At 35.3% G+C, this 24,560-nt stretch overlaps 2 protein-coding genes across 2 annotated transcripts; one reads left to right on the forward strand and one right to left on the reverse strand.

Annotated features, from left to right (window-relative positions):
- The first annotated feature begins 10,098 nt into the window (after window positions 1-10,098).
- Window positions 10,099-14,142, forward strand: LOC142172618 (uncharacterized). The gene is made up of 10 exons (XM_075236283.1): window positions 10,099-10,413; window positions 10,807-11,655; window positions 11,760-11,816; window positions 12,066-12,197; window positions 12,281-12,386; window positions 12,622-12,714; window positions 12,798-12,935; window positions 13,178-13,241; window positions 13,339-13,465; window positions 13,642-14,142. The coding sequence occupies exons 1-10, from the start codon at window positions 10,099-10,101 to the stop codon at window positions 14,140-14,142; spliced, it is 2,382 nt and encodes a 793-aa protein (XP_075092384.1).
- A 5,229-nt stretch (window positions 14,143-19,371) lies between these two features.
- On the reverse strand, window positions 19,372-21,991 carry LOC142172619 (uncharacterized). The gene is made up of 8 exons (XM_075236284.1): window positions 21,955-21,991; window positions 21,500-21,704; window positions 21,385-21,399; window positions 20,728-21,278; window positions 20,447-20,552; window positions 19,942-20,188; window positions 19,759-19,815; window positions 19,372-19,716 (listed from the first exon to the last, which is right to left on the reverse strand). Exons 1-8 carry the CDS (start codon window positions 21,989-21,991, stop codon window positions 19,372-19,374), a joined length of 1,563 nt encoding a protein of 520 aa, XP_075092385.1.
- Window positions 21,992-24,560: the final 2,569 nt, after the last annotated feature.

Below are 24,560 nucleotides of genomic sequence, written 5' to 3' on the forward strand. Positions count from 1 at the left end.
TGCAGGACCACCACAGACTTTCATATAGAATCAATCAAACCATCTTCGAATCGCATGAACTTATCTTTCTCATCATTGATAATACCTCCAGCATAACGAGAAAGTCTGAGAAACTTTTGTTGATATTCAGCAATAGACATACCCCTTTGCATTAAATCCAAAAACTCCTTTTCTTCACATCACGATAAGCAGGTGGGACATAACTTCATGCAGAGTTCTTTGAAAAAATCATCTCAAGTAAGCACCAGAGGTTTTGCTTTGACATTTGTTACACTTATCCACTAGTCATAAGCACCCCTTTGTAACCGTGAGATGGCATACTTAAATTTTGCAGCTTCTGAATACTCTAATTGCTCAAATACTCTCTATGCGCTCAAGCCATTTTTCAACATCAGTATAATCAATAGTGCCATCAAACTCAACTCCACCCATTTTTCTCATTTTCTCAAAGTTCGTTTCACTATGGTCGGACATTGTTCCAGACAAGTGACGAAAAAAATCAGCCACTTACTAAAAAGGAGGATCAACAATAGGAGTACTATGACTCATATGAGGATGTGGCCCAACTCTTGCACTCTGATTATTTCCCTCTTCAGATCGACTAGTACGAGGAGAATTAAGATCAGAAAAGTGTTCTCCAACCCCTTCCTGTAAGTGAGATTGGGCATAAGAGTTATCTGAACCCTCATGAGCAGCTTCTATAGGTCCATTAGAAGAATAAGCCATAACATAATTCCTACATAAAGGAGACCACATTACTCTCGGGACATGTAAATGTTAAAAAGAAACAAGTACACTAACTAGTCACAACAATAGTCCTAGAACAACAAACCTAAAGCTCTAATACCAAAACTAGTAACAACCCCATTGGGAGGGTGATACTTATGAAACAAATCTAATTTTCTACTTATAACGTTCAGAAGATATTTATCTAAAAAGACATTCATAATAATTTAGTAGAGGAAATAGGCCTATGCGATAAAGGTTTCAAGTGCAATATTTTTTTTGTTGTATTCTTCGTAAAATTCCTTAAATAAAATACAATGTCAAAGTATCAAGATAATGTGATACAACCCTCTTGAATAATCAACACTTTAAAGCAACTTCCTAACTAAATGATATTTTTCATTCAACGTCACGGCAGGTTCATATTGTACATGAATTTCAAACTAGCAAGTGAAAGAGGAAAAATAGTCTTCTCCACTGTACATAATTACAAGACAATTGTAAATTTAGTATAGTACAAAAAAATTGAGTTATTAACACACCCTAAAACGGTGAAACATGTTGCCAAATTCAAGTTACAAGCTTATGATCTTGAGATCCATCGAGCCTGCAAAATTACATACATAAGTGTGACATATAGATCATGTATAAGTCCCAAAACTATAATAAAAAAATCCAATTTCATATATAAATGTGATCTCCAAAAAAACTCCCAAAAAGTCTACTCCAAAAGGTCTTCTTCAAATCGCTTCTCGCACATTACCTACGATAGAAAACAACTATCACTAAGCATAAAGATTAGTGATATACAAATATTATTCTTTGAGCCATTGGATTCTCAAATTCCCCTTTTTCATTCATGAACCATGAATTTAAGAAAAGTAACAAGCATATCAAAATTATCGAATATCAAACCTTAAATAGTGTCCAAATATCAATATCACTATTCAAGATTCAAGTGTCAAGAAAACGTATAACATCAAACCAAGAGAGTTTGTGAAGTATCTATTCTCACCCAATATGTACGCCATACCATCACGCTAAGAATAATCAGATATCAACATGGACCGAAGCCCCAAATCAAGTAGGATCGAAACTCAATAGTCAAAAGAATCAAGAACCATATTAAAATGGTTTTCTAGTTCGTACTTAACATGGACAAGTTCCATAATTTAAGACGAACCACAAATCCAAAGTTAAGATGACAAAAAATCCGAATCAAGAGGTATGCCGAGATGAGTGACAAAGTCACTGCCACAAGAAGGACAAAGTCCCACCAAGAATGCAAAATGATCAAGCAATTCATACGAGTGAGCGATTTAGCGAATATCTTACAATACTTGATATAATACGAATACAACGATATAAATTGAAGATAAGAGGAACAAAATCTCAAGTTATTTCAAACTATTCCAGCAATTAAAAAGAGTACAATTTTTATACACAAATCTTGGTGTTTTACCACAAAACAGTTCAACCATAACTTGAGGACGTTCGAATCGTCTACGCTATAGACCAACCAAATCCGTCCACTTTCTCAAACACTTCCTCTTAGATTTTACAAGGCTATATATATACCTTAAATTCATAATCAAATATTTAAGTGATTTAAACATGTCTAAATAAACATGATATTGGTGAAAATCACCCTAAAATGTTGAAATAGAAATTCCGGACAGTACGACTGTCTTGTGTTGTGATTTTATTTTGAATATGTAAACGGACAAACCAGACTGTGTGGTCTTCATAAAAGTCATAGATATATGTCTTAGGAATTTAGTACATCTTGAATCACCTCCATATCATTTTGGTAAAAAAATTTTATGCTCAAAATACTAAAATTAGTACATTGAGGGTTCGTAAAACGGAAAATCTGAGCAGCACGTGTCCTGTACTTTATCACCCCTTTTTTGGGTAAATACAAGCAAAACTAGGTTTTGGTACCTGAACAAGAGTTATATATTAATGAAATATCATTCCATAAAATCTTGGCTCAGTTTAAAATGGAATTCTATACAAGAAGATATGACAAAAACACTAACATCTATCTAGTGTAAAACCGGGTTTAGTAACTTACCACAAAAGATAGGAGCAACTTGAGCTTCCCCAAGAACTAGTTTGGTTGGTTGGTTTAGTAAAAAATTCTGATAGTTTTCATGTAGTATTTCATGTGATAAGAATGAGAGAGGTATGGGATTTACTTTGGCATTATGGAAGGAAATATGAGAGGAGGTTATGGAAAAGCAACTCACAAAAGTAATATATATGAACTTTGGATAAGTATGAAAAAAGTGGTTGCCAAAACTACTACATATCTTCAAATTATAGAAGTTTTTCTGCCCAAAACATTATATATATATATTGTATTTCATAACAATTCATCAAAATGATGTTAAGTGTTAAACATAGCAACACCATAACTTCTTTACACAAATTAACACGATCTAAAGTAGGCAATTTTACTTATATCATCAAATTAACGTTTAGGAAGTGCAAAGTAAAATATATCCTCATTATAAGGATGGTCAATTGAGAATGAAAATATTAGTCAAAACTTTAATGTGTTACAATCATCTTTAATCGGTAAGCGAGAAGGCACCGGTTCCTGTAATTGCTATTTGCTAGGTTTTTTTCCTTTGTTGCTCGAAACGGTCACCGTGTTCATCACCCTTGGCACCGGTTGGTCTCCTTTTGTTTGTCTGATTCCCTCAGGTGTCAGAAACTTCAATAATTGATGATACGTTGAGGGCACAACCTTTATTTCATGTATCCACGACCTTCTGAGGATTACATTATAGCTCATATCACCATCTACCACTTCGAACAAAGTGGTATTTGTTACTCCTTTGGTGTATACGGGCAGCAAAATCTCTCCTCGGATTGTCACACTTGTCAGATTGAAGCCAGCTAGAGACTTTGTTGCCGGAAAGATGTTCCCTGTTAACTTCGCTTGCTCTAAAACCATCCATTGTATGATATTAGCCGAACTTCCTGGATCAACCAAAATATTGAGAGATTACCAAAGCATCAATGTGTTGTAGAAGAAGTCCGTCAACATCCTCCTCCATAAAGGTGATGTCATCATCCAAGACTTCCCGGACTCTCCTATTGTGAGTCACCGAAGATCATGTTAATGGTCATCTGAGGTGACCCTACCGCAGTCTTCGATGGCTCCGCATTGCCCCGGCTTCAGCCATAATTGTTTTTGGCACGATCACTCAAAAATTCTCTAAGATGACCATTCTTTAACAATATTGCCACCTCCTCGTGTAGATGTCGGCAGTCCCTAGTTCTATAGCTGCGAATCCTATGGAACTCACACCACAAACTAGGATCCCTCTAGCTAGGATTCAATCGAATTAGTTTCGGAAACCGTGCTTCTATGATATTCCTTACCACTGATACCATTTCTACCAAGCTAATGTTAAAGTTATACTCTGATAACTTGGGATATAAGGGGTCTCGGGACCCTAGCACCTCTCTCTCATGCAACGTCCAAAGCAGAACAATTGGGTGAAGCTTCTCGATGCTGCTCAATTGTATTTCAATTCATAAAAGTGGCTCTAGTACAAACAAAAGCGCTTTTGAAATTGTTACCAGATAGCAACCGCTACTCCCACACACTGTGAATGCCCCAAACATGTCAAAATCTCCTTGAGCTGATAGCTTCTCAAAGGGATGGAATCAAAATTTGGATATAGTGAGGAGCTATCTTGTCAAAGCCCAAAATCGAATGAAAATATCGGTTGATCAAAATCGTTGCCTTATTAAATACCAAGTAGGAGACAAAGTGATGGTGAAAATCCCAAAGAGATAATTGTTTGCGGGGATACATGACCCTCGCCTGTTGCAAAAGTATTGGACCCTTGTCCATTGAGAAGTGCATTGAGAAAGTTGTATACCGGGTGGATACCCCAGCTTGGTAGAAGATTCATTCTATCTTCCATGTTAGCATTCTGAAACCTTTTCGAGAAGACATAGAGGATCCTTCACGGAGCTAACTCACAATACCCAGTATTCGAAGCCCTAATTCAACTGGGAAAAGGTGTGTATAAGCTATTCTCAATGATAGAGTGGTTCATGCTTCAAGGAAAAATCACCAAGATTTCTTGGTGAAATGGAAGGGATGTGATACATATGTGAATACTTGGGGGAGGGGAACAAACTTCAAAACCTACAAGAGCCTGATCGATGATTATCTTGCAAGTAAGGCGCTGAAGACATCGCTAACTCAGGTGGCAGCTTTCCAACCATGCCCCATGACTCCTTAGACATGCCATATGGAATCCTGGCAAGCCTCCCAACACCTACCTAGACGATACTATCAGTGTTGTACGAGAAAACCAATATCAAGAGCAATTAAGAGAACATAAAAGAGAATGAGAATGAAAGAAAGCTTGATTTCATTAATGAAAGCTATTACAGAAAAGCAATACAGTGTCGAGGGGGAGAGACACCAGTACAGAGAATTATTTGTTTGCTTGAAAGTTTGATTGCTTGATCCCCTTAATATTTTTTAATTAAATTAAACCAAAGTTACAGGACTTGATCTAACTAAGTTATAGAGACATAATGTAAATACAAGAAGTAAAATTACTCTGTATTTACAATGAAAAGGACTTAGATTCCTACAAGGTAAAAGCAGGTCGGTTGGTAGGAATCTTGCCTTTAGCATCAGAGTCTGCACGCACGGTGTTGTCTACGTATGCCCCATGACCCCTTGGATGCATCATATGGCATCCTGGCAAGCCTCCCAACACCTAGCTAGACGAGACTGTCAGTGTCGTACGAGAAATCTAATAGCAAGAGCAATTAAGAGAACATAAAAGAGAGTGAGAATGAAAGAAAGCTTGATTGCATTAATAAAAGTTATTCGGAAAAGAAATACAGTGTCGAGGGGGAGAGATATTTGATTGCTTGATCCCCCCCTAATAATGTTTAAAAAAATAAACCAAAGTTATAAGACTTGAACTAACTAAGCTACGGAGACATCATGGAAATACAAGAAGACTACTCTATAATTACAATGAAAAGGACTTAGATTCATATAAGGTAAAAGCAGGTCCTTTGGCAGCAATCTTGTCTTTAGCATTAGAGTATGCAAATGCGATGTTGTCTACGCGCGCGACGCTGTTGGCATCTGCCTGCAGCTGGGCGCATGTGAGGGCTATTGGTGAGGCGACATAGGCACATGCGCGCTTGTCACTTGGCACGGACAAGACCACGGGCCATCCACGGCGCTAGCGTTGGGAGGCTTGCTAGAACACCACGGGGCGTGTCCAAGGGGTCATGGGGCATGGCTGGAAAGCCGCCCATAACATTCTCCCCCACCTGAATTGGAGATGTCCTCGGCGCCATACTTGTAAGATAATCATTGATCAGGATCATGTAGGCTTTGAGGTTTTCTCCCCTCTCCCAAGAGGAGAATCTCCTCTGTATCACAACCTTTCCATTTCACCAAGAACTCTTGGTGATCTTTCCTTGAAGCATGGACCACTTGATCATCAAGAATAGCTTCTACACGCCTTTTCCCTGTTAAATTAGGGCCTCGAATACTGAGTATTATGAGTTGGATCCGTGAAGGATCCTCCATGTCTTCCCGAAAAGGTTTCAGAAGGCTGACATGGAAGACTGGATGAATCTTCCACCAGGCTGGGTATCCACCCGGTATGCAACTTTCCCAATGCGTTTCTCAATGGACAAAGGTCTAATGTACTTTTGCAATAGGCGAGGGTCATGTACCCCTGCAAAGAGGTATCGCTTTAGGATTTTTACCATCACTTTGTCTCCTACTTTGTATTAAATAAAGCGATGATTTTGATCAGCATGTTTTTTCATCCGCTTTTGGGCTTTGACAAGATAGCTCCGCACTATCTCCAAATTTCGCTTCTATTCATTCGAGAAGCTAGCAGCTCGAGGAGATTTGACATGTTTGGGGCATTCACAATGTGTGGTAGTAGCGGTTGTTATCCGACAATAATTTCAAAAGTGCTTTTGTTTGTACTAGAGCTCTTTTGTGAATTGAAACACAGTTGAGTAGCATCCAGAAGCTTTACTGCTATGCCCATCGGTCCTCTCATATGATAAAAAACGACCTCTAGTGGACCTCCGATCTGTATCAAAATCATTTTTAAACCTATCCTAATTTTTTTCACGACCCCGTCTCTTGGATGACACTGAAGAACCAAGTTGGCCGTCTTCTATCCTTATCTTTGACTCGTAGCGATTGTGGACATCTGCCCATATGGTCGCCTGAAACTCAAGCAAACTCTCCTTCAATTTTTGGAGGCATCGAAACTTATTGGATTGGGAACCTCCATGAATGCCTTTGCTCCCCATTCATCTAGAACCGCTGGTAGCAGCATCCTTTTTTCTGGAATTTTATTACGAATTCCCACAGCAGCTCGAATTCTCCTTGTAAAATTTTGAATATATCCGGCTTTCTGTCCTAGACCTTTCTTGCTCCAGCATGGGCTTTAATGAACGAGTCTGCGAGCAATTCGAAAGAGTCAATTGAATGCTCAGGTAAAAGGGAATACCATGTTAGGGCCCCCTTCGTGAGGATTTCGCCAAACTTTTTCAACAGAACCGACTCAATCTCATGTTGAGCCAAGTCGTTTCCTTTCACTTCCGTGGTGTAGGTCGTAATGTGATCCTGCGGATCTAAAGTCCCATCATACTTTGATATATCTGGCATTTTGAACCTTTTCAGGATCAACTCTAGTGTCGCACTTAGCTTAAATGGTAATTGTGTGTACTTTTTCGAATTTGGACCCTTCAACACCGACGTCGTGTTCGAAATCTAATCTATTTGAGCATGAAACACATTTGCATTCTGATCCATTCGCTCATTCATATCTCTCATAAATCTCATGAGCTTGATTTTGAAAGGATCATTCACGTTATTATTCCTAACCTTCGGCTGCGTTGAAACCAGCCTCATCCCGTGGAGTGTTATTATCGGTCCTTTGTGCCATCTGACTTGTGGGAGCACTAGAATGAACTGGGGCCCTTCCATTAGCATTGTTTGAAGTGCCCGATAACGCCTGATTCAATTCAGTCATCACGTGATCTTGTCTCGAAAGGTGATCCATGATTGCTCTTTATTACTCTCTCAGGAGTTTAACTGTTTCAGTAACGTGTTCGTCCTCCGCATCATCAAAGTTTGGGCCCCACACATACTGAGGATATTATCCTTCACGAATAGGGGTTGTTTTGTCCCCTTCTTCGCGGGACTCGCTGATGGAATTATCACGCTGGGATACTTCTTCCCGTTCACCGTGTGTCCCAACGTTGTGAGCATTATTGACTTTATTATTTGCCATATCTGATTTTTACTAAGAAAAGAACCAAAACATTTTAATAATAAACGAATGGATCAAAGCAATTATATAGCTGCCTATGCCCCACGGTGGGCGCTAAACTGTTTACCCATAATACGGTACAGTTGAATTTATAGCATGGTTTATAGAAAAGCGAATCGATTTGATCCAAAAATGATATAAAAAATAGGAAAACTAAGATTAACGACTTAAATTAAAGAAGATAATGAGCCTGGATCCGAACTCGATCTTTCCGAGAGTAGAAAATGAAAGCCTTGATAAAGCAATGATAAAGCTATTTAGTTTGAGCGTAAAATAGAAAATAAAGCTTTGTATGCCGAATGTTTCCTAAGTTACAACGGTTGTTAACCCTCCTATTTATAGCCCTATTGAGGGAAACAATATCCCCGAATCAAGTTTCTTCTTAAATGAGAATAAAGTTTCATTGATGGGTGCATAGCAGCTGGCTTTGAATACAGATATTTTGTATAACAGCTGCTCATTAAATGCTTTCTGATGACAAACCTTTGAATCTCTATTATCTTCTATGCTTCCTTCGAGTTTTCCTGCACTAGTTACATACTTCGCACTCGGTGTCTGTTATCTTCTGGCTCATTTTTTGCTTTCGATTCCACGTGTCATCTCATCATTCGACCACTTGTTGCCAACCAATTACACCCCATACATTAGTGACTAGTGGGAGTAAAGGAGGAGGAAGGAGGAAGAAGGAGGGTTTCAAAATATTTTTCGTTAAGCTTAGAAACGTTATTTTTGCACAAATTCCTTAAATGAGGACAAAACTTAAATAGTGGTACGAAACTATCCTATTTGCTCAAATATTCGGATATGTTTGGATAGTTTAAAAATTGGCAGGTGATTTCTTCATCTACCTCAAACTCTAGATTCAATTGGCATGTCATCTATTTTTCTAAACAATAAAGAACACAAGAAAATTGACATCTTATCATCTACTTTACATTAAACTATGCTTCTTAAGGATAAATCACCGTTTAAGGTTGCCTGGATTGTATATAAAGAAAATATGACAAGCATGATAATGGAAAATAAATGGAATAAAAAGAGAAAGCTTTAAAAGGAAGATTTTCATATGAACCACATTAACTTTGTCTATAGACAAAGAACTCGGGCTCCAAGTTATAGGTCTAACAGCAAATGTGGAACAGGTGTGCATAGGATTGGTTGTACAATACACATAAAAAGATATTATTTTGGAACACAGATCATATCTCATATTTAATGCTTTAACCTTAAAAGCTTAATCAAGTATGGTGTAATCATAAACATATATAGGTATATATATGATATACTAAATATTACCCGGATAATCCCATTACAGTAACGGTTAAAACAATCATTAGTTCTGAATGGAACAGGAATCATCAAGGTGGGTTTCAAAATTTGAGTCTTACTATGGTGTCGGCTCCAACTTGCTGGCATCTAAAATAAAATATGAGTTCCATTATAGCTTCAAAATATAAATAAATCACATGAACATTTCTCTTATAATCGAGAGTGTATGATATAGAACTTGATGGATAATGAGCTTGCCCCTCTGCAACACGGATATTTAAGATTTCAAAAAACGATGAGTGCACTATTATAAAAAGAAATTTTTATATTTCTATGCCATATAGGAAACTATATTACCCTTAATATTTAAGGTTTGATTTAATTACATTTAGTATACCTAATTACCAATTCTATACCATAAGGTGTTTTAACTGTACATTAATTGTACCTTATATCACTCCTAAATTAATGGTACCGTATATTCCTCCATATCTCCACGCCCCACCCACCCCCCTCCACCCCCACATTTCTCTCTCCTAAACCCACAACCTCACCCACGTATCACGACACACACACGATTCTAGCCATTATTCCCTCTGCTAAAACCAGAAAAACAAAGGTAACCATCTACCATTAACGTCCAAAATCAAGGTTTTTCTTCTACAAAACCAGTCAAAATTGAAGTCAAATCTTCAATTTCGTTCATACACACATTTACCTTTAGCTTCAAAATTTCTCAATGAAGAAGAACAAAGCTTTAAAACACAGCCCTAAAAAAGATCTTGAATCAGATGTACCTTCTTTCGATTTGGGTGTATTATCACCACATTCACCCCAAAAGCAAGGGAAATCTGCACATGCAATTGTGGATATGAAGTATAGTGTTTCTCTGAGTCAAATCAGGGCTGAAGTTAGAACTAAACAAAGACATGATTTTGATGTTGGAGAATCTTCGAGGCCAATCAAACAAGCGGATAGGAAACGAAAAGGGATAGTTCTAGATGATGATTTTGTAGAAGATGTGCCTATCAGTAAACCTGGAAAGAAAGTTAAGGTGACTCCCAGTTCAAAAACTCCCAAAAAGAAGAAAAATTCAAAAAAAAAAAACCTAGTGTTAAAACTCCTAAAAATGTTCGAAATCACTCATTGGTGGAGGTAAGAATTTTTTAATTTCTTCACTACTTATTTCGACTGTTTTAGTTGTTAAAAATCTACATAATCTGTGGTTTTTTGATTTGTAGATTTTTGTAGAAATGTTGTATATAAATTGCATATGTATCTATATTTTTAAGCAATGAAATTATGTGATATTATTTGTCTTAATTTTGTAGTTTAATTGTAGATTTGTTGATCTATTTAACATTGTTGTTATATTGTATATTTTTGGAGTTATTTTGTAGAAACATACAAATGTATCAGTGCTTTTTAATTACTGTATTAATGTTAGATTACATTTGTTGAATTTTGCAGAATGGACATTTTTTTGCATCTCATAATGTTGATTATGGGATGCTTAGATTCCAGACATTATGTGACCTTAACATTCCTAGCCAAATTAAAGCGCTTGTGTCCAAATGGTTTGAAGTTGTTCAAGAAGACATGCTTTGGTTATTTACTGTCATTTCCCAATTTATGCATGCAAAATCAAGCTATTCATCTTCTTATGAAGTATGAATTGAAATCATCTGATGCTTCCTATTTTATAGCTGAGTTAAAAGGTGAGAGGTTAAAGTTTGGATTGAGAGAGTTTGCAGTAATAACTGGTCTTGGATGTCATACTGAGGTGACAGACTTTGGTTACACTCCTAGTTATGTCAGTAAGATAATGAGCAGTTACTTTCCAAACAAGATAAAAGTGGAGAAGACATACCTAAAACATATAGTAATCACCAAAAGCTGGATCAATGATGAGGATGCAGTCAAGTTATGTATTCTATATCTCATAGAATACTTCATTTGTCCTTCAGAGAGATACCATATTGGGTTGGTAGATCATTTTAGGTTTTATTTGGTTGAATCCGGTCAGTACGAGTCATTTCCATGGGGTGTTCAGTCTTACAGACAGTTGATTGAATCTGTTAGGCACAGGCTAAATCCTTTCGTTCATTCTTATCTTATTCAAGGATTCCCACTAGCCATGAAAGTATGGTTGTATAAGTGTTGCTCCTCCGTCAACATTGATATAGCTACAAAGATTTCTAATTCAACCCCTCGCATACTAAACTGGTCAGCTGCTAAGGGTCAGATTTGGTTAGCTGCAATTGAAGACAAAATGATCAAGCCTGAATGGATGAAGGTAAATGGTCTTTATTTATGATAATACAATTTATCTACAAAATATCTATATTTTGTATACATATTCTGCCTTAAACAAGCTAATTTATCTTTTTCATCATTCAGTTCACCAACATAAATGAATCACCTGAAGAGCTTTCAGTGATGTCTTTGCCTGATAAAGTTGAGTACACAATTGAATAGGTTTAACATGTTTCTGAGAATCCAAAAGTTGATGCTCCTCCATTGGAACCCAAAGAATCAATTGGAAAAGAGGAAAAGGAGTTTATTCTTCGTAAAATAAAAAAGTTAAAAAGAGGTGTTGAGAAGGAAACATGTAGTCCTAAAAAGCTTTCTGATTTTTATATAATAGTGTATTTGTTTTTTAATACATATTTCTGAAGGTAACTATGTATTTTTTTTATTATGTAGGTCGATGAAAAGCTTGAAAATTTTAGGAAAGATGTATTTGAAGAACTAGGTAGCCTTCGAGACCTAATAAAGGATTCAGTCAAGACTGTTTTGCATGTGATAAACAATCTAAATGATCAAGTTGATGCAAAGGTAACATTTGATTCTTAATCATATTAGCAAAACTATTTATGTCACCTCTAAAATATATATCCTAACCAATATAAAACTTACAGTTTGATGGGAGTTCAACAAAAAATACTGACCAACCAAAAGACAAGAACAATCAACAATTTCAGTTCAATAGTGGTGAAACAATGCAGGTCAGCCCCAGCAAAATAGGTATCTATAATATATCTCCAGTATATCTACAATTACATACAAAATATCTACAAATTATCTACAAAATAACTACAATTTGTCTACATTATATATATACACAACATATACAATTAAATCCAGCTTATTTACACAGCAATACAGATTTATTTAGATATTATTACACACCTTCATATATTCATAAGTTGTCAAGCCAATACTATCCAGTATTATTTAACATTTTTAATTAAAAAAACAGAACATGTTGAATGTGCACATGGTGAAGAAAATCATCCAGTACATATTGATTTATATACACATTTTGAAGGGGTTGTTGATGAAGAGAATGCAGGTTTGAAATTGTTTTCAGAGATATTTTCTTTTTGTTTCAACTTTTTTACCATTCTATTAAGTTAAATATACATGGTGTTTCAGAGAGGGAAGATATGCATGCACAATCTCTAATTCACGGAGTGACAGTAGCAGCTCAAACAGAACAGCAGAATCTGAAGGATGACAATGTAGGTAAAGAGGCAGAGTATGTGAATGTAGGTGATTCAGAAGAATCCGGAGGTGAGAAGAAGGAGTTACGCTTGATGATTTCGAGCTGCCTGATAACTTCTCCCAGTTGGTTAAGTTCGGCGAGCCTATACAAGATGAAACAACACCCGTGCATCAAGGTAGAACAAGGCAGCCGAGAAAGCATGCCCGATCACCATTTCTCCCTTTATACAGTTCTGGTGGCAGCACCTCGGTTGGACCTCAAATATTTCAATTCAAGCACCCGTTTACTAGTGTTATTGGTCAAAATATAGACCCTGAGTTGTTGGATCAATTCCACAAGTGGTTATACAACGGTACCGACACAGGTCCAAAGAGGTTAGGTTGCACAATTTGACATTTTTATTCCAGTATTCATCTTTTACACATCCACTTCATTCAACAATTATATTTTAATTTCTATTTGTTTATATAGGAGGAAGGCTCCGTATTCTATAAAGGACAACCAATTTAAGCCATGGTTGGATCTTGGAGTTGAAAAGGTTGACAAGAAGGAGTGGTTCTTTTCCCTTGCACACCCAGGACAAGTCCTTAATGACTCGGTAAGATTCAATGTATTTAATTTGTAAATATTTTGTAGATAAATTGTAGATAGTTTGTATTCTGAATGAATAGATGCTTTATATTTCTGATTGTAGATGTATTGTAGTTATTTATAGTTTTGTGTAGAATATTTTGAGATAACATGTAAACTAAAAGCAATTTGTTTTTGTTGCAGCACATTAATGTTATAATGTATTACTTGAGAAAAAGAGGCAAGTATGGCCTCCACAACAACACCAGATTTACTACAACAGATTGTGTGTTCAAGACTAGGATTGATCAGATTTATGAAAAGTTCAAAAATTCTCCTCAAGAAAAGAAGTTTTCTGTTGTCAAACCCCAGGATGTTGTAGCAGAATATATATTGGGGTATAGACTACTCGCAAATGTCGCATGGGATGAAGTTGATTATGTCATCATGCCCGTCAACATTGTAGAAAAATTCCACTGGGTGTTGGTTGTTTTTGACATTGCAGAAAGGTGTTTTTATGCGTATGATTCTATGGTCTCTTCACACAATCACTCTATTGTTGAATCTTGTGTCGACAAGTTTTCTATTATTATCCCTTTGTATTTGTCATGCACCGGGTTTTATGGGAAGCGTAAAGACATCAACTTCAAGAATACAAAAGCATACATTGAGAAACATGTTACCGACCCTCTTAACATTCAGTGAATCGTCGAAGAGATACCACAACAAAAAGAAGAATCACTGTAACAAAAATCTTCTTTCTTTCTTTATATTTAACCCTTTTTCTGATGGTTTGGTAAATATTGACATTTTTTTATCTTTTGCAGTGATTGTGGTGTATTCTTGCTGCCTTTGCAGAGTGTGTTAGTATTGGAGAATTGTGAGCACGTGATTTTTGCCCTATATATGAATTATTCCCAAAATTCAAATAAAACAGTTTCTTTATTACTTTACAATTTTTGTGAATTTCTGTGTCATTTTCTGGTAATTGTTGCATTTTTATTTGTGCATTCTAATTCATATGAAACATACAGAAATACATTTGCATCTAGGTTTTAATTTCATATTTTAGTATTAATTAGAGGTTAATTTGTTTTAGAACAAAATATGAAGAAAATAACAAAAATAGTTCATTTTTGCATTTTTAATTGTTTAATTATGAATTTGTCACGAAATAGATTTTAAATAATTTTAGGAGTTAATTAGTTTAACTTTGAAATATATTAGGACTCTATTTTACTTTTTGCATTTTTATAAAATCAGAAAAAATACAAAAATACATAATGAAATACAAAAATAGATAAAAGAAATAAAGAGAATACAAATAGAAAGGGAGAAGTGGACTGTTACAATGAAGTGGGCCATTCAATTCATTTCTTCAGCCCAATTACACATCCGAAATGACCCAGCCCAGTAGCCTCTACCCGGCCCGCCCCTTTACATAACTAAAACGACGTCGTTTGGCGTCGATCAATCCGGGCCGTCGAGGTTAATCAATCCAACGGACGAGAAGCTTGGGTCGTTTAGTATATTAATGTCCAAACGTTACCCCCCCTACCTCGCCTCTCAGAACTCACCCCTACCCAAACCCTAGAGACGCCGCCTCTATACGCTCCGTCATGTTCGCCGGCGACGACGACGGTAACCACTCCGTTCCCACCCAAAATAACACCACTTGTTCCCCTTCTCCTCCTCTTCACAAATCCACCCTCTGTTTCCTTCGAATCCCACCCCATCTCGTCAAATATTGGATCGAAGCTTTTCCGGCCATGACTCAAAGTAGCCCAAACACCACCAAACTTACACCATAGGACCATCACAACCTCCTCTATCAAAACCCCAAGGTCCTGACCCTCGAACATGGCCGGAACTGTTCGAATATTAGTTTAAACTTTTCCGGCCAAAACCCTAGTTGCACCAAATTACCCCAAATTGATACCACATGGTCCCTGGGCTTCCCTCTTGAAGAATATGCGGTCAATAGCACCCAATTCCCACTGGAGATGATCGAATTTGGACTCGGAGAGTTGGCCGGATTTTTTTTTAGTGAGTTTCCGTTTATTTTTAATGTTTGACTGTTGCTTAATTTTGTTTGGTTTTATGTGTGATTGGTGCATGTTTTTAGTTGTTTAATTAAATGAAGTTCAATTACCGTGTAGTTCCGATTAACAGTTTAGCTTGGCATCAATTTGTTTCTATTTGTTATTATTAGTGATAGATGTGTAGGTTAATACTTAGGTTAGTTTCCATCTTTGCTAACACTGAGTCGATTTTTATTTTACTTAGTTTAAATGTTCAGCTAATTGGTTTAATTGTTAAGTAATAGTTTTAATTAGTTCAAACTGATTGGTTTAGTCTAATTTCCTTTTGTAATCTGTTTCTTGTCCCTTTAGATTTTTAGTTTAATTCTGTTCCAAACCTGTGTTAAAATTGTTTAGATTAATGTCTTGTTAGTTTAATCAAGTTTCAAGTGTTCTTCAATTCAGTGTTCATTAGTTTGAGGTTCAATCCCTTTTAATTAGTCTCAGTTTAGGTGATTGGGTATAGTTGTTAGAAGTTTAATTATGGCCAGTAATTTCAGGGGGCTTTCAGGGGTAGTTTAGGCATGGAAAAGGGTTGTTTTGTTAAGAATAGTAATTTCAAAACCAAAATAAGGGTAGTATAGGTATTCTATAGGTAGAAGAACACCCTAGGGCCTTCTAGAAGGGGGCCTTGGTGTAAGTTTCAGCTTTTTAGCAGTAGTAACTTGAGTAACAAGTTAGGAAATGAGGGTGTTAACTTGCGTAATAAGTTAAAAAACAAAGGGACTAAACTGAAAATGCACAGGGACTAAGAGAAAAACTGAAAATTTGTGCTCACTTCTGTGTTGCCTATAAAAGACATCACAAATGCTTTGTTTAGGGGGTTCTTTTTTTCAGCCAGCTAGTTTCCCCAAAGCTCTTTCTCTCTAGTTTTTCAAATCTGAAATAGAAAATTTCAAATTTCAAAACCAAAAACAACAAAAACTAAAAAATCAAAAAAAATCTATTGTTCCACTGAAATTGGAAGTTGATTTCAGCTTCTGTTTACTGATTCACATTCTGCAATTGCTATCTTTACTTGTTGAAGTGTAGAGGTTCATTTCGAGTTGAAATTAGTGTTCTAAGTCTAGTTTGGGTGTTTTTGCTGGCTGTCTATGCATTGGTGTTCATTTCTGGGTTGGTTTGCTGCTGTATGGAGTTGATCTGTGGGTTTTCTGTTTGGTTTGAACATTTCTAGGTCGTTTGATCTTATATCTGGGCTGCTGTTGATTCCTGCTTGCCTATTACTACAGCTTGAACTGCTGAATGTCAGTTTGATTACCTGTTGCTGATCTCTTCTCTTCCTTTTCTATTCTGCTTCCAGGTATTCATCTCCACTTTGAGTGATGCATAGATTCAGATTGAATGAAGCCTAATTGAGGAGAATTTGAAGTGCAAATGCTCACTACTGCTTTAGCTCCCTTTCCTATATTCGTTCTGGATGTTTAAATCATGTTAGATTGAACAAGTAGAACTTGTTTAAATCGGCATAATATGGACTACAATTAGGACTTTAAAATTACTTGGACTGTTATTTTGAATTTTTAGTTTGTAGTAATTGTTGAGATGTGTAATCGTATATAATTGCATCATTTGAAGTAGAAGGCTGTAGTATTATAGCACATAATGGGAATGTCGTATAACAAAATTGTCAAGTAGAGTCGAGTGTAGCTTAGATTCGTATGAATTTGTTTTATTTCGTTGGTGTTATCTCAACCCAGTATGAAATTCGAAATAGGTATCAATCAAGTACAAATCTGATTAGGTATTATGTCATAACTTTGTTAATTCACTAGCACATCCAGGTAGTAGTAGTAGTAGTAGTAGAGGTTATTAAATCTAATGAATACGTGATTAAGCTATGTTTGTGATAGCCTCCGTGTAATTTGATTTCTGTGTGCATCTCAGTAGCCCCAAAACGTGGAAAAGGTCAAAAGGGCTTAGGATTGAACTGGTATTAGTTTAATAGTCCATTGTTGGACCGCGTGGGCTGCGATGGATTACACAAATGGCCCAGACCTCATGCATGTAGCAAACATGTCAAGGCAGTTTGGCCCAACTCGTTTCTGGACAAATATTGAGATCTCAACACCTTTAAAGGCTTGGGTTAATTGAAAATCACAAATTCAAAAGCACTGGGTCTTAAATAAGGCTCACTAATTAGGACCTCTGTTTTGTTATTGGAAAACAAAGTATATATAGAAAATAATGGTCACTTTTAGGCTTGTACTTTAAAATAGTAAATGAGACGAGCCTCGCCAAATAAAACTACAAGTTGCGGGGCCCTCGATAATTGGTTATATTAAAATACTTAGAATTCGGGATGGACCGTTTAGCGAATTTCACGGCCTTCCCAAAAGATAACAATGCGTTAGCCACTTTAGGCGCGATTTTAATAAAATTACATTCCTAAACTCGGGTGTGCATTTCATGTGACCCAAATCAAATCCCAAAACGTTGAATAAAATGTGTTTAGGATTGCGGGTGCATTTCATGTGACGCGATCCAAAGACACGTTTTAAACGGCGTTCAACTTTCTTTAATTTGAATAAAAAGCGTTTAAAAGTTAAAATCGGCACATAAGTTCATCATGTAATAAAATCAGATAAATAAGCTAAATGCGACAGTTGAGAGACCGTGCTAGAACCACGGAACTCGGGAATGCCTAACACCTTCTCCCGGGTTAACAGAATTCCTTACTCGAATTTATGGTTCGCGGACTGTTAACAGAGTCATATGTTCCTCGGTTCGGGATTCAACCGGTGACTTGGGACACCATTAATCTCCCAAGTGGCGACTCTGAATCTTAATAATAAATCCCGTTCCGATTGTCCTTTAATTGGAAAAACTCCTTATATGCCCCTTTCGGGATGTGTAAAAAAGGAGGTGTGACAAGAATTATCAATTCCGACAGAAGACCTTTCTGATATTGACCAATACCGTAGACGCTATGGAGCGCTACTTTGGGACTATGCTAGAAAGAAGCAGGAGATTGGGGCAGTTAGTGATAGTGAGGTGACAGGCAAATTGGCAAAGAGAAAAGGTGCACTAGCTTTGAATGAGAAAACAAGAGTCCAGAGGAAGAAGAAGTAGTTGTAATGCTTGGAATGGAACATGTATTACAATTGTGTAGTTGATGCTAGTTTATAAGATAGATGGTAGACAAGTTTTTGAACAATTTATTATGTTTTAATTGTAGCAGACTTGTGCTACAATTATAGTAGCCTTTGTTTCTTTTTTTCTTATCCAGTATAGTAGAACAAATGGTAACAGTTTGTTGGGTTTATATTCACTTGTTGAATATGTACAGTACTTGATCTTCATTATTTTTAGCATTTAAATCCTTTGCAACTAAAACTTTATACAGTTATTCTGATCTATATTATTTTCACCATAAAGATTCTTTCTACCTGAATTTTAATCTATATATTATGTCAGCTACAGATATTGTAGTTTTTTGTTGTTATATTTGTAGAATATTGTAACAGTGTGTTTTGTTTCTTTTATACTCATTTTTTCAATATAAACAATACTTCATCTACAATATTTTAAGTTTTTAACTACTTTCCTACAGATTTATAATATATATATACTCTGTAAATTCCAGATAATGTATTTTTTGTATTTTTATTGTAGATAAACTGCAAAAACACATTAACAACTATGTAAAGGATTTCATATATAGTAAAAAAGTTATAGATTATATATATAGAAAACATTCATAAACAAATCAATCTATGAAGTATTATCTCAATATAGAAACATCCTAACTAACTACATTATGATCTTAAAAAAAACAATGTTACACATCAAAATCTGTTATCCAGAACTAACTAACAAATTTTATGAAATATTATGTTAACTACATAAAATTTTATTTCATTTTGGGTGCATTTTTGGAAGATCTTTTGTTATGCCCTTCTCCTCCGCAGTTGCCGCATGAAACCTTGTACTTCTTTGAATTTATTTCATCATATATTTTGTATCTTTCTTTTTGAGGTCTTCCTGGCTGCCTTTTCCCTCTTTTAGGTGGATTTACTACTTCTTCAGTTATATGTTGTGGCACATTCCATTTGCTCTCATCAGGCAGCGGATTTACTGGTATTTCATACGTACGCAAGAGGTTTGCCCTTGTGTAATAAGGAGAATAATATTCTTCAAAAGACTCATCCCTTTGTCTTAAAGCAGCCAAAGCATGTGGACAAGGTAGTTCATCAAACTGGAATTTCCCACAACTACATTTCTTATTTTAAAGACAAACAATATAGCGCCTCACACCATCTATTACTGTATGGATGTAGTCTGTTGAAGCCCTCACCTACGAGTACATTACAAACAAAAAAACAATTCATATATGGTTAAAATCAAGCTATATACAAAATATCTACAAAATATCTACATTGTGTTGTTTATGAATTTGATTCAATAAATAATCAGATCTTACTTTAAGCTTGTGCGACAATGTTCTGTTGTCATCTAACTCTTTGTTCAATTTGTATTCAAGGTATGTGAATGTACCCTTTGCTTTCAATAATTTTTCTTTCATCCAAAGTTCAAGAAGGGTCCTCATATACTCTAATAGTTCTACTATTGACAGCTCTCTTGCATATTTTGTTACAGCATTCAACGACTTTGTAATGTGTGATGTCATAGTCCAAGTTCTGTTCACCGTAGCATGTACTCGAGACCATCTATGATATCCAATATCGTATAAGTATGCTTTAACACGGAGGTTAATCTCCTCAATCTTTGACATCCTTTCATTAAATTAATCAAGTGTGTATGGCCGCGCCGTGGCAAAGTATAATTCACTTAGCTTAAGATGTCCCTTCTTGAACTTTGCCCGTATATTTGTCCAAATATGTCACATGCAAGAATAATGTGGTATGCCGGGATAAACAATAGATGTTTCCTTCAAGATACTCTCATTCCGATCCGAAACAACATACATATTTGGTCTTTCACCATATGCGAGCTTGAATTGCTCAAAAAACCACTTCCATGATGTGTCATTCTCTGAATCAACAACAACATATGCCAATGGTAATATGGTACCTACATTATGTGGCAAGAAGCAATTAATTGGATGCAGTAAAAATGCAGAAGAAGACATATATATACAAAGTACAACTACTCTACAATATATATCTGCAATATATCTACAATTAATCTGCAAGTACTACAAAAAAACATACAAGCTACAATATTTCTTCAAATAAAACTTTAGTACCTGTTGCATCCATTGTACTGGTTGTTAGCATTATTCTCATGTATGCTGACTTTAAAAAGGTCCCATCAACTAATACAACTGGCATACAATATTCCCAACCACTGATTGACGTACAAATCGCAACAATTACATACAAGAAGCAGTCATCGTCTGTCTTCTTTAATTTAACTACAGACCCCGGATAAGTCTTCTCTAGAATATACAAATAACTAGGCAATTTGTTGTAGGAGTCAGCAGGATGACCTCTCAAAAACTGTAAAGCCTTTTTCTTTGCTCTCCAGGCTTGCATGTAGGTTAGATTCACGCCGTGTTCAGACAACATGTCAAATTGAATGTCTTTTGGGGTGTAAATTGTCTTAGGATCAGAATATTTTGGAATAACCATGCTACCAACTACCATGGCAGTAGGTTTGCGTTGTATGAATGTATTGTCCATTAAAGAGCATGTGTGTTGGTTATCGAAATTTCTGACCTTGAACATTGCAGAATCATTTATGCTAGTTGCCTTGAAGTGCCATGTACAGTTTTCACCAACACATATCAGCCAGTAGCTACAAAATAAATACATTTTTAAACAATGGGTTAAAATTTAGATTTAAAAAAAACCTGTTGTAGCTTAAACAATCACATTATACAATATAAATACAACATAACTACAATTCAACTACAATTCTGTTAAACATTATCACAAGGATTACTGAAGAACTAAAAAATTACAAATAAACTACAAAATTAGAAAAATAATAATCTTTGACTATTCATATGTTCATACCTTCTAGCACTAGATCTTTTAACCCTGAATTGGAACTTGTGCATGATAGAATAGTGTTTCATTGCAGTTGCAATTGTTTCCTTGTCTTGGTATACTTGTCCTACTTCAATAGAACTTGGTATACTATCTGTTATTATTATACTTTCATATTCCTCTATAACGGAAGATGTTGGCATAACAAGTAACTTTAGTATTCCAGACGAACCTGCATGAAAATAAATATAAATATTGTTATTACCAGTTTGTAGAAAATTTGTAGAAAGGTTGAAATTCAGTATTTCATATTAATTTTTCAATTTTTTTGTAGTTTTAATGTAGAATAAATGTAGAAATTTTGTAGATATTACAGAAATCCATACTGATATATATATGTAGTTTATTTGTAGATAAAATGTAAATAATTTGTAGTTCATTTACAAATTACCAGAATTTCATAGAAAAATAACATCACACACCTGCAGCTGTGTTCTCATTTGTGATACTCAATTCCATATTGAAATCGTGAACAGTTATTCATAGAGGATATGATCCTAAGTTTTTGTTTTCTCTTTTCGTCTCTATGTATACACGAACACCCATATCGTTCCTAATTTCCATTGGAGGACAATGCTCGTTGATAATGTATTTGATTTCTATAATTTTTTCCGATGTATCAATCATTAATTGATGCGCTATTGTAGAAATCAATAGACTGTAACTCGCATCGTCATCGACTACAATGCCATCGACCTCGAATTCTCTAAATCGACCAAAACTATCCCAAATCCCATTCGATTGTAGCATAATTGGTATTTTCGCCATAACTGCTTTTGTTGCAGAAGAATTGTAGAAGATTTTGTCGATTTTGATTTGTGAAATCAGAGAAAAAGTTGAAACAGAGTCTATCTCTAAAACAGAGTACGAAAATTTTGTAATGAAGTCGACGATAGTTATTACTGTGCGTGATTTGCGTTGTGAAAGATCTGGAAAATATTAAATTCCCCTTTTTAGCGCGCCTAAATAAGGAATCCTACAGCTACAATGATTCCTTATTTAATGCATTGTATATATTATGTAGAAATACTATTAGCATGAAGGGTAATATGTAAACTATGAACATATTTGGTAATATAGTTTCATATATGGTATAGGAACGAAAATTTCCCTTATAAAAAAGGTAGACCCAGGATTTTATATTTGACGAGTTCAACCTTTACATTCTAATTACCACGAACCCACTACACTTTGAAAATTATAGATTTATAATTATAAATTTTTTTCAATTTTAGTAATTTTCGTATATGTATCTATACTCCTTATAAAAATATTAAGATTAGTTGAACCCAATGACTATATACTACCTCGTCCGCTACTACTAATCTTAACAAGGACATTCGATATAATTATATAATTTAACGATAATGACAGCAGGAGAATAGGAATTTTAATATGTCAAACTTGGTACCTCGGAGAATAGAAATTTCAATTTGTCAAACTTGGGGATTTTAAAAGAAAAGACAAAAGAAAGAAAGAAAAAGGTACTATTTAATTAAAACACAAGAGGATACACAAAACATGCTCAATCTCCATGGGTGGACCCAATTCTAGAAAAAGAAAGAAAAAAACAACATGATAAATGCGACATTTCAACATTCGGGCTCAATTCTAGGAATAAAAAATAATAAGATAGTTGTGGGATTTGAAATCCCAACTTCATTTATAAAGGTGCACATAATAGTTATTGTACCATAGGCTCTTCGAACTTGGGTGAACACATAGATATTAAGTAATTTTGAAAAAAATACATTAACATTATTATATATGATCTATGAAGAGGAACATGTTTAAAATGAACTCAAACCCCTCCCTATAAATAAGCCTTTGCCCTCCACCTTTCTCCAGTTACATATTAGGTTTTTGTGTGTAAAGCAAAATAAAACTTAATTTGATATGGGGAAAAGGGAATATTAGCTTTTGAAACATACCAGAGAGAGGTGAAGTCTTCTGTTTTTCCAATATGAGTAAATGATTCGCCGCGATCCAATTGAATGCCTGAAAGTATAAAGAAATAATGAGAGAGATATACGTAAATTTCTATACATGGAAAGAAAATCATAATAGTACTTGTGAAATATCAAAAGGAAGAAGAAATCCAAATAGTCAAAGATTAACCTCATAACGTTATTGCTAATTAATGGTTAAAATTGCAACTTTTGTGTAACCTAAGCAATCAGTTCTTAATTTTAATGTTGTGTATCAGATATATAAATACTATTACTAGTATGTGGGATAGGATGCACGAGTTGAAACTCTGTCCTAAGTTTTTGCATGATACTTTCTCAAATTGAACAGAAATGGGACCACTTACATCACAAATGTTTCTTGAGGTTTATTTGCACAAAAAGTCACCTTTACCAAATGAACTAATTTTGGAAAAATATGACCCTTAAACACCATCAACAAATCCATGACCGTCATCCATTCTATAGACATTAAATTGCATCAAGAAAATAAAATCAAGACAAAAAATATTGCAAAAATCATAGTATTTTATTTCAAATAATTAAGTGTACAATCTCTATAATTCCTCTGATTCTATTTTTCAATGTGAATTCAAGGGCCTTTGAGCTTAATCTTAAATCTATATTCATTGTCACGAACGATGATCTTGAATTCAACTATCACGAACTTTGATTTGGACTTGTACTCCTTGAATTTTGATTTGTTCTTTGTTCTTGAGCTTGAACTTGATTTCTTAAAGCTTGAAACTTGTAGAGAAATTTGCGGTGTTTGATCCACAAGCTCTCTCTTGCTTCTTGTTATAACTTCTAGTGTCTTTTCTGAGTTATGAAGACCCATATTTATAGTTGTGGGAGGGAAGAGCTATGATAAAAATAAACTTTTTCCCACCAATCAAATTGAAGTGTGACAAGGCCGCTTTTGATTGACCAGAACATGTCACTTGCACATGTGGCGCGATTTCATTGGCCTTTTTATTTGACTTGGCATGCCTTGCCATTTTGACACGTGGCATGATCTCATTGGCTCTTCTGTTTGACTTGGTGTGCCACGTCATTTGACA

This window comes from Nicotiana tabacum, chromosome 18, assembly GCF_000715075.1.
Source record: "Nicotiana tabacum cultivar K326 chromosome 18, ASM71507v2, whole genome shotgun sequence".
In the NCBI taxonomy this organism is placed as follows: Eukaryota; Viridiplantae; Streptophyta; class Magnoliopsida; order Solanales; family Solanaceae; genus Nicotiana; species Nicotiana tabacum.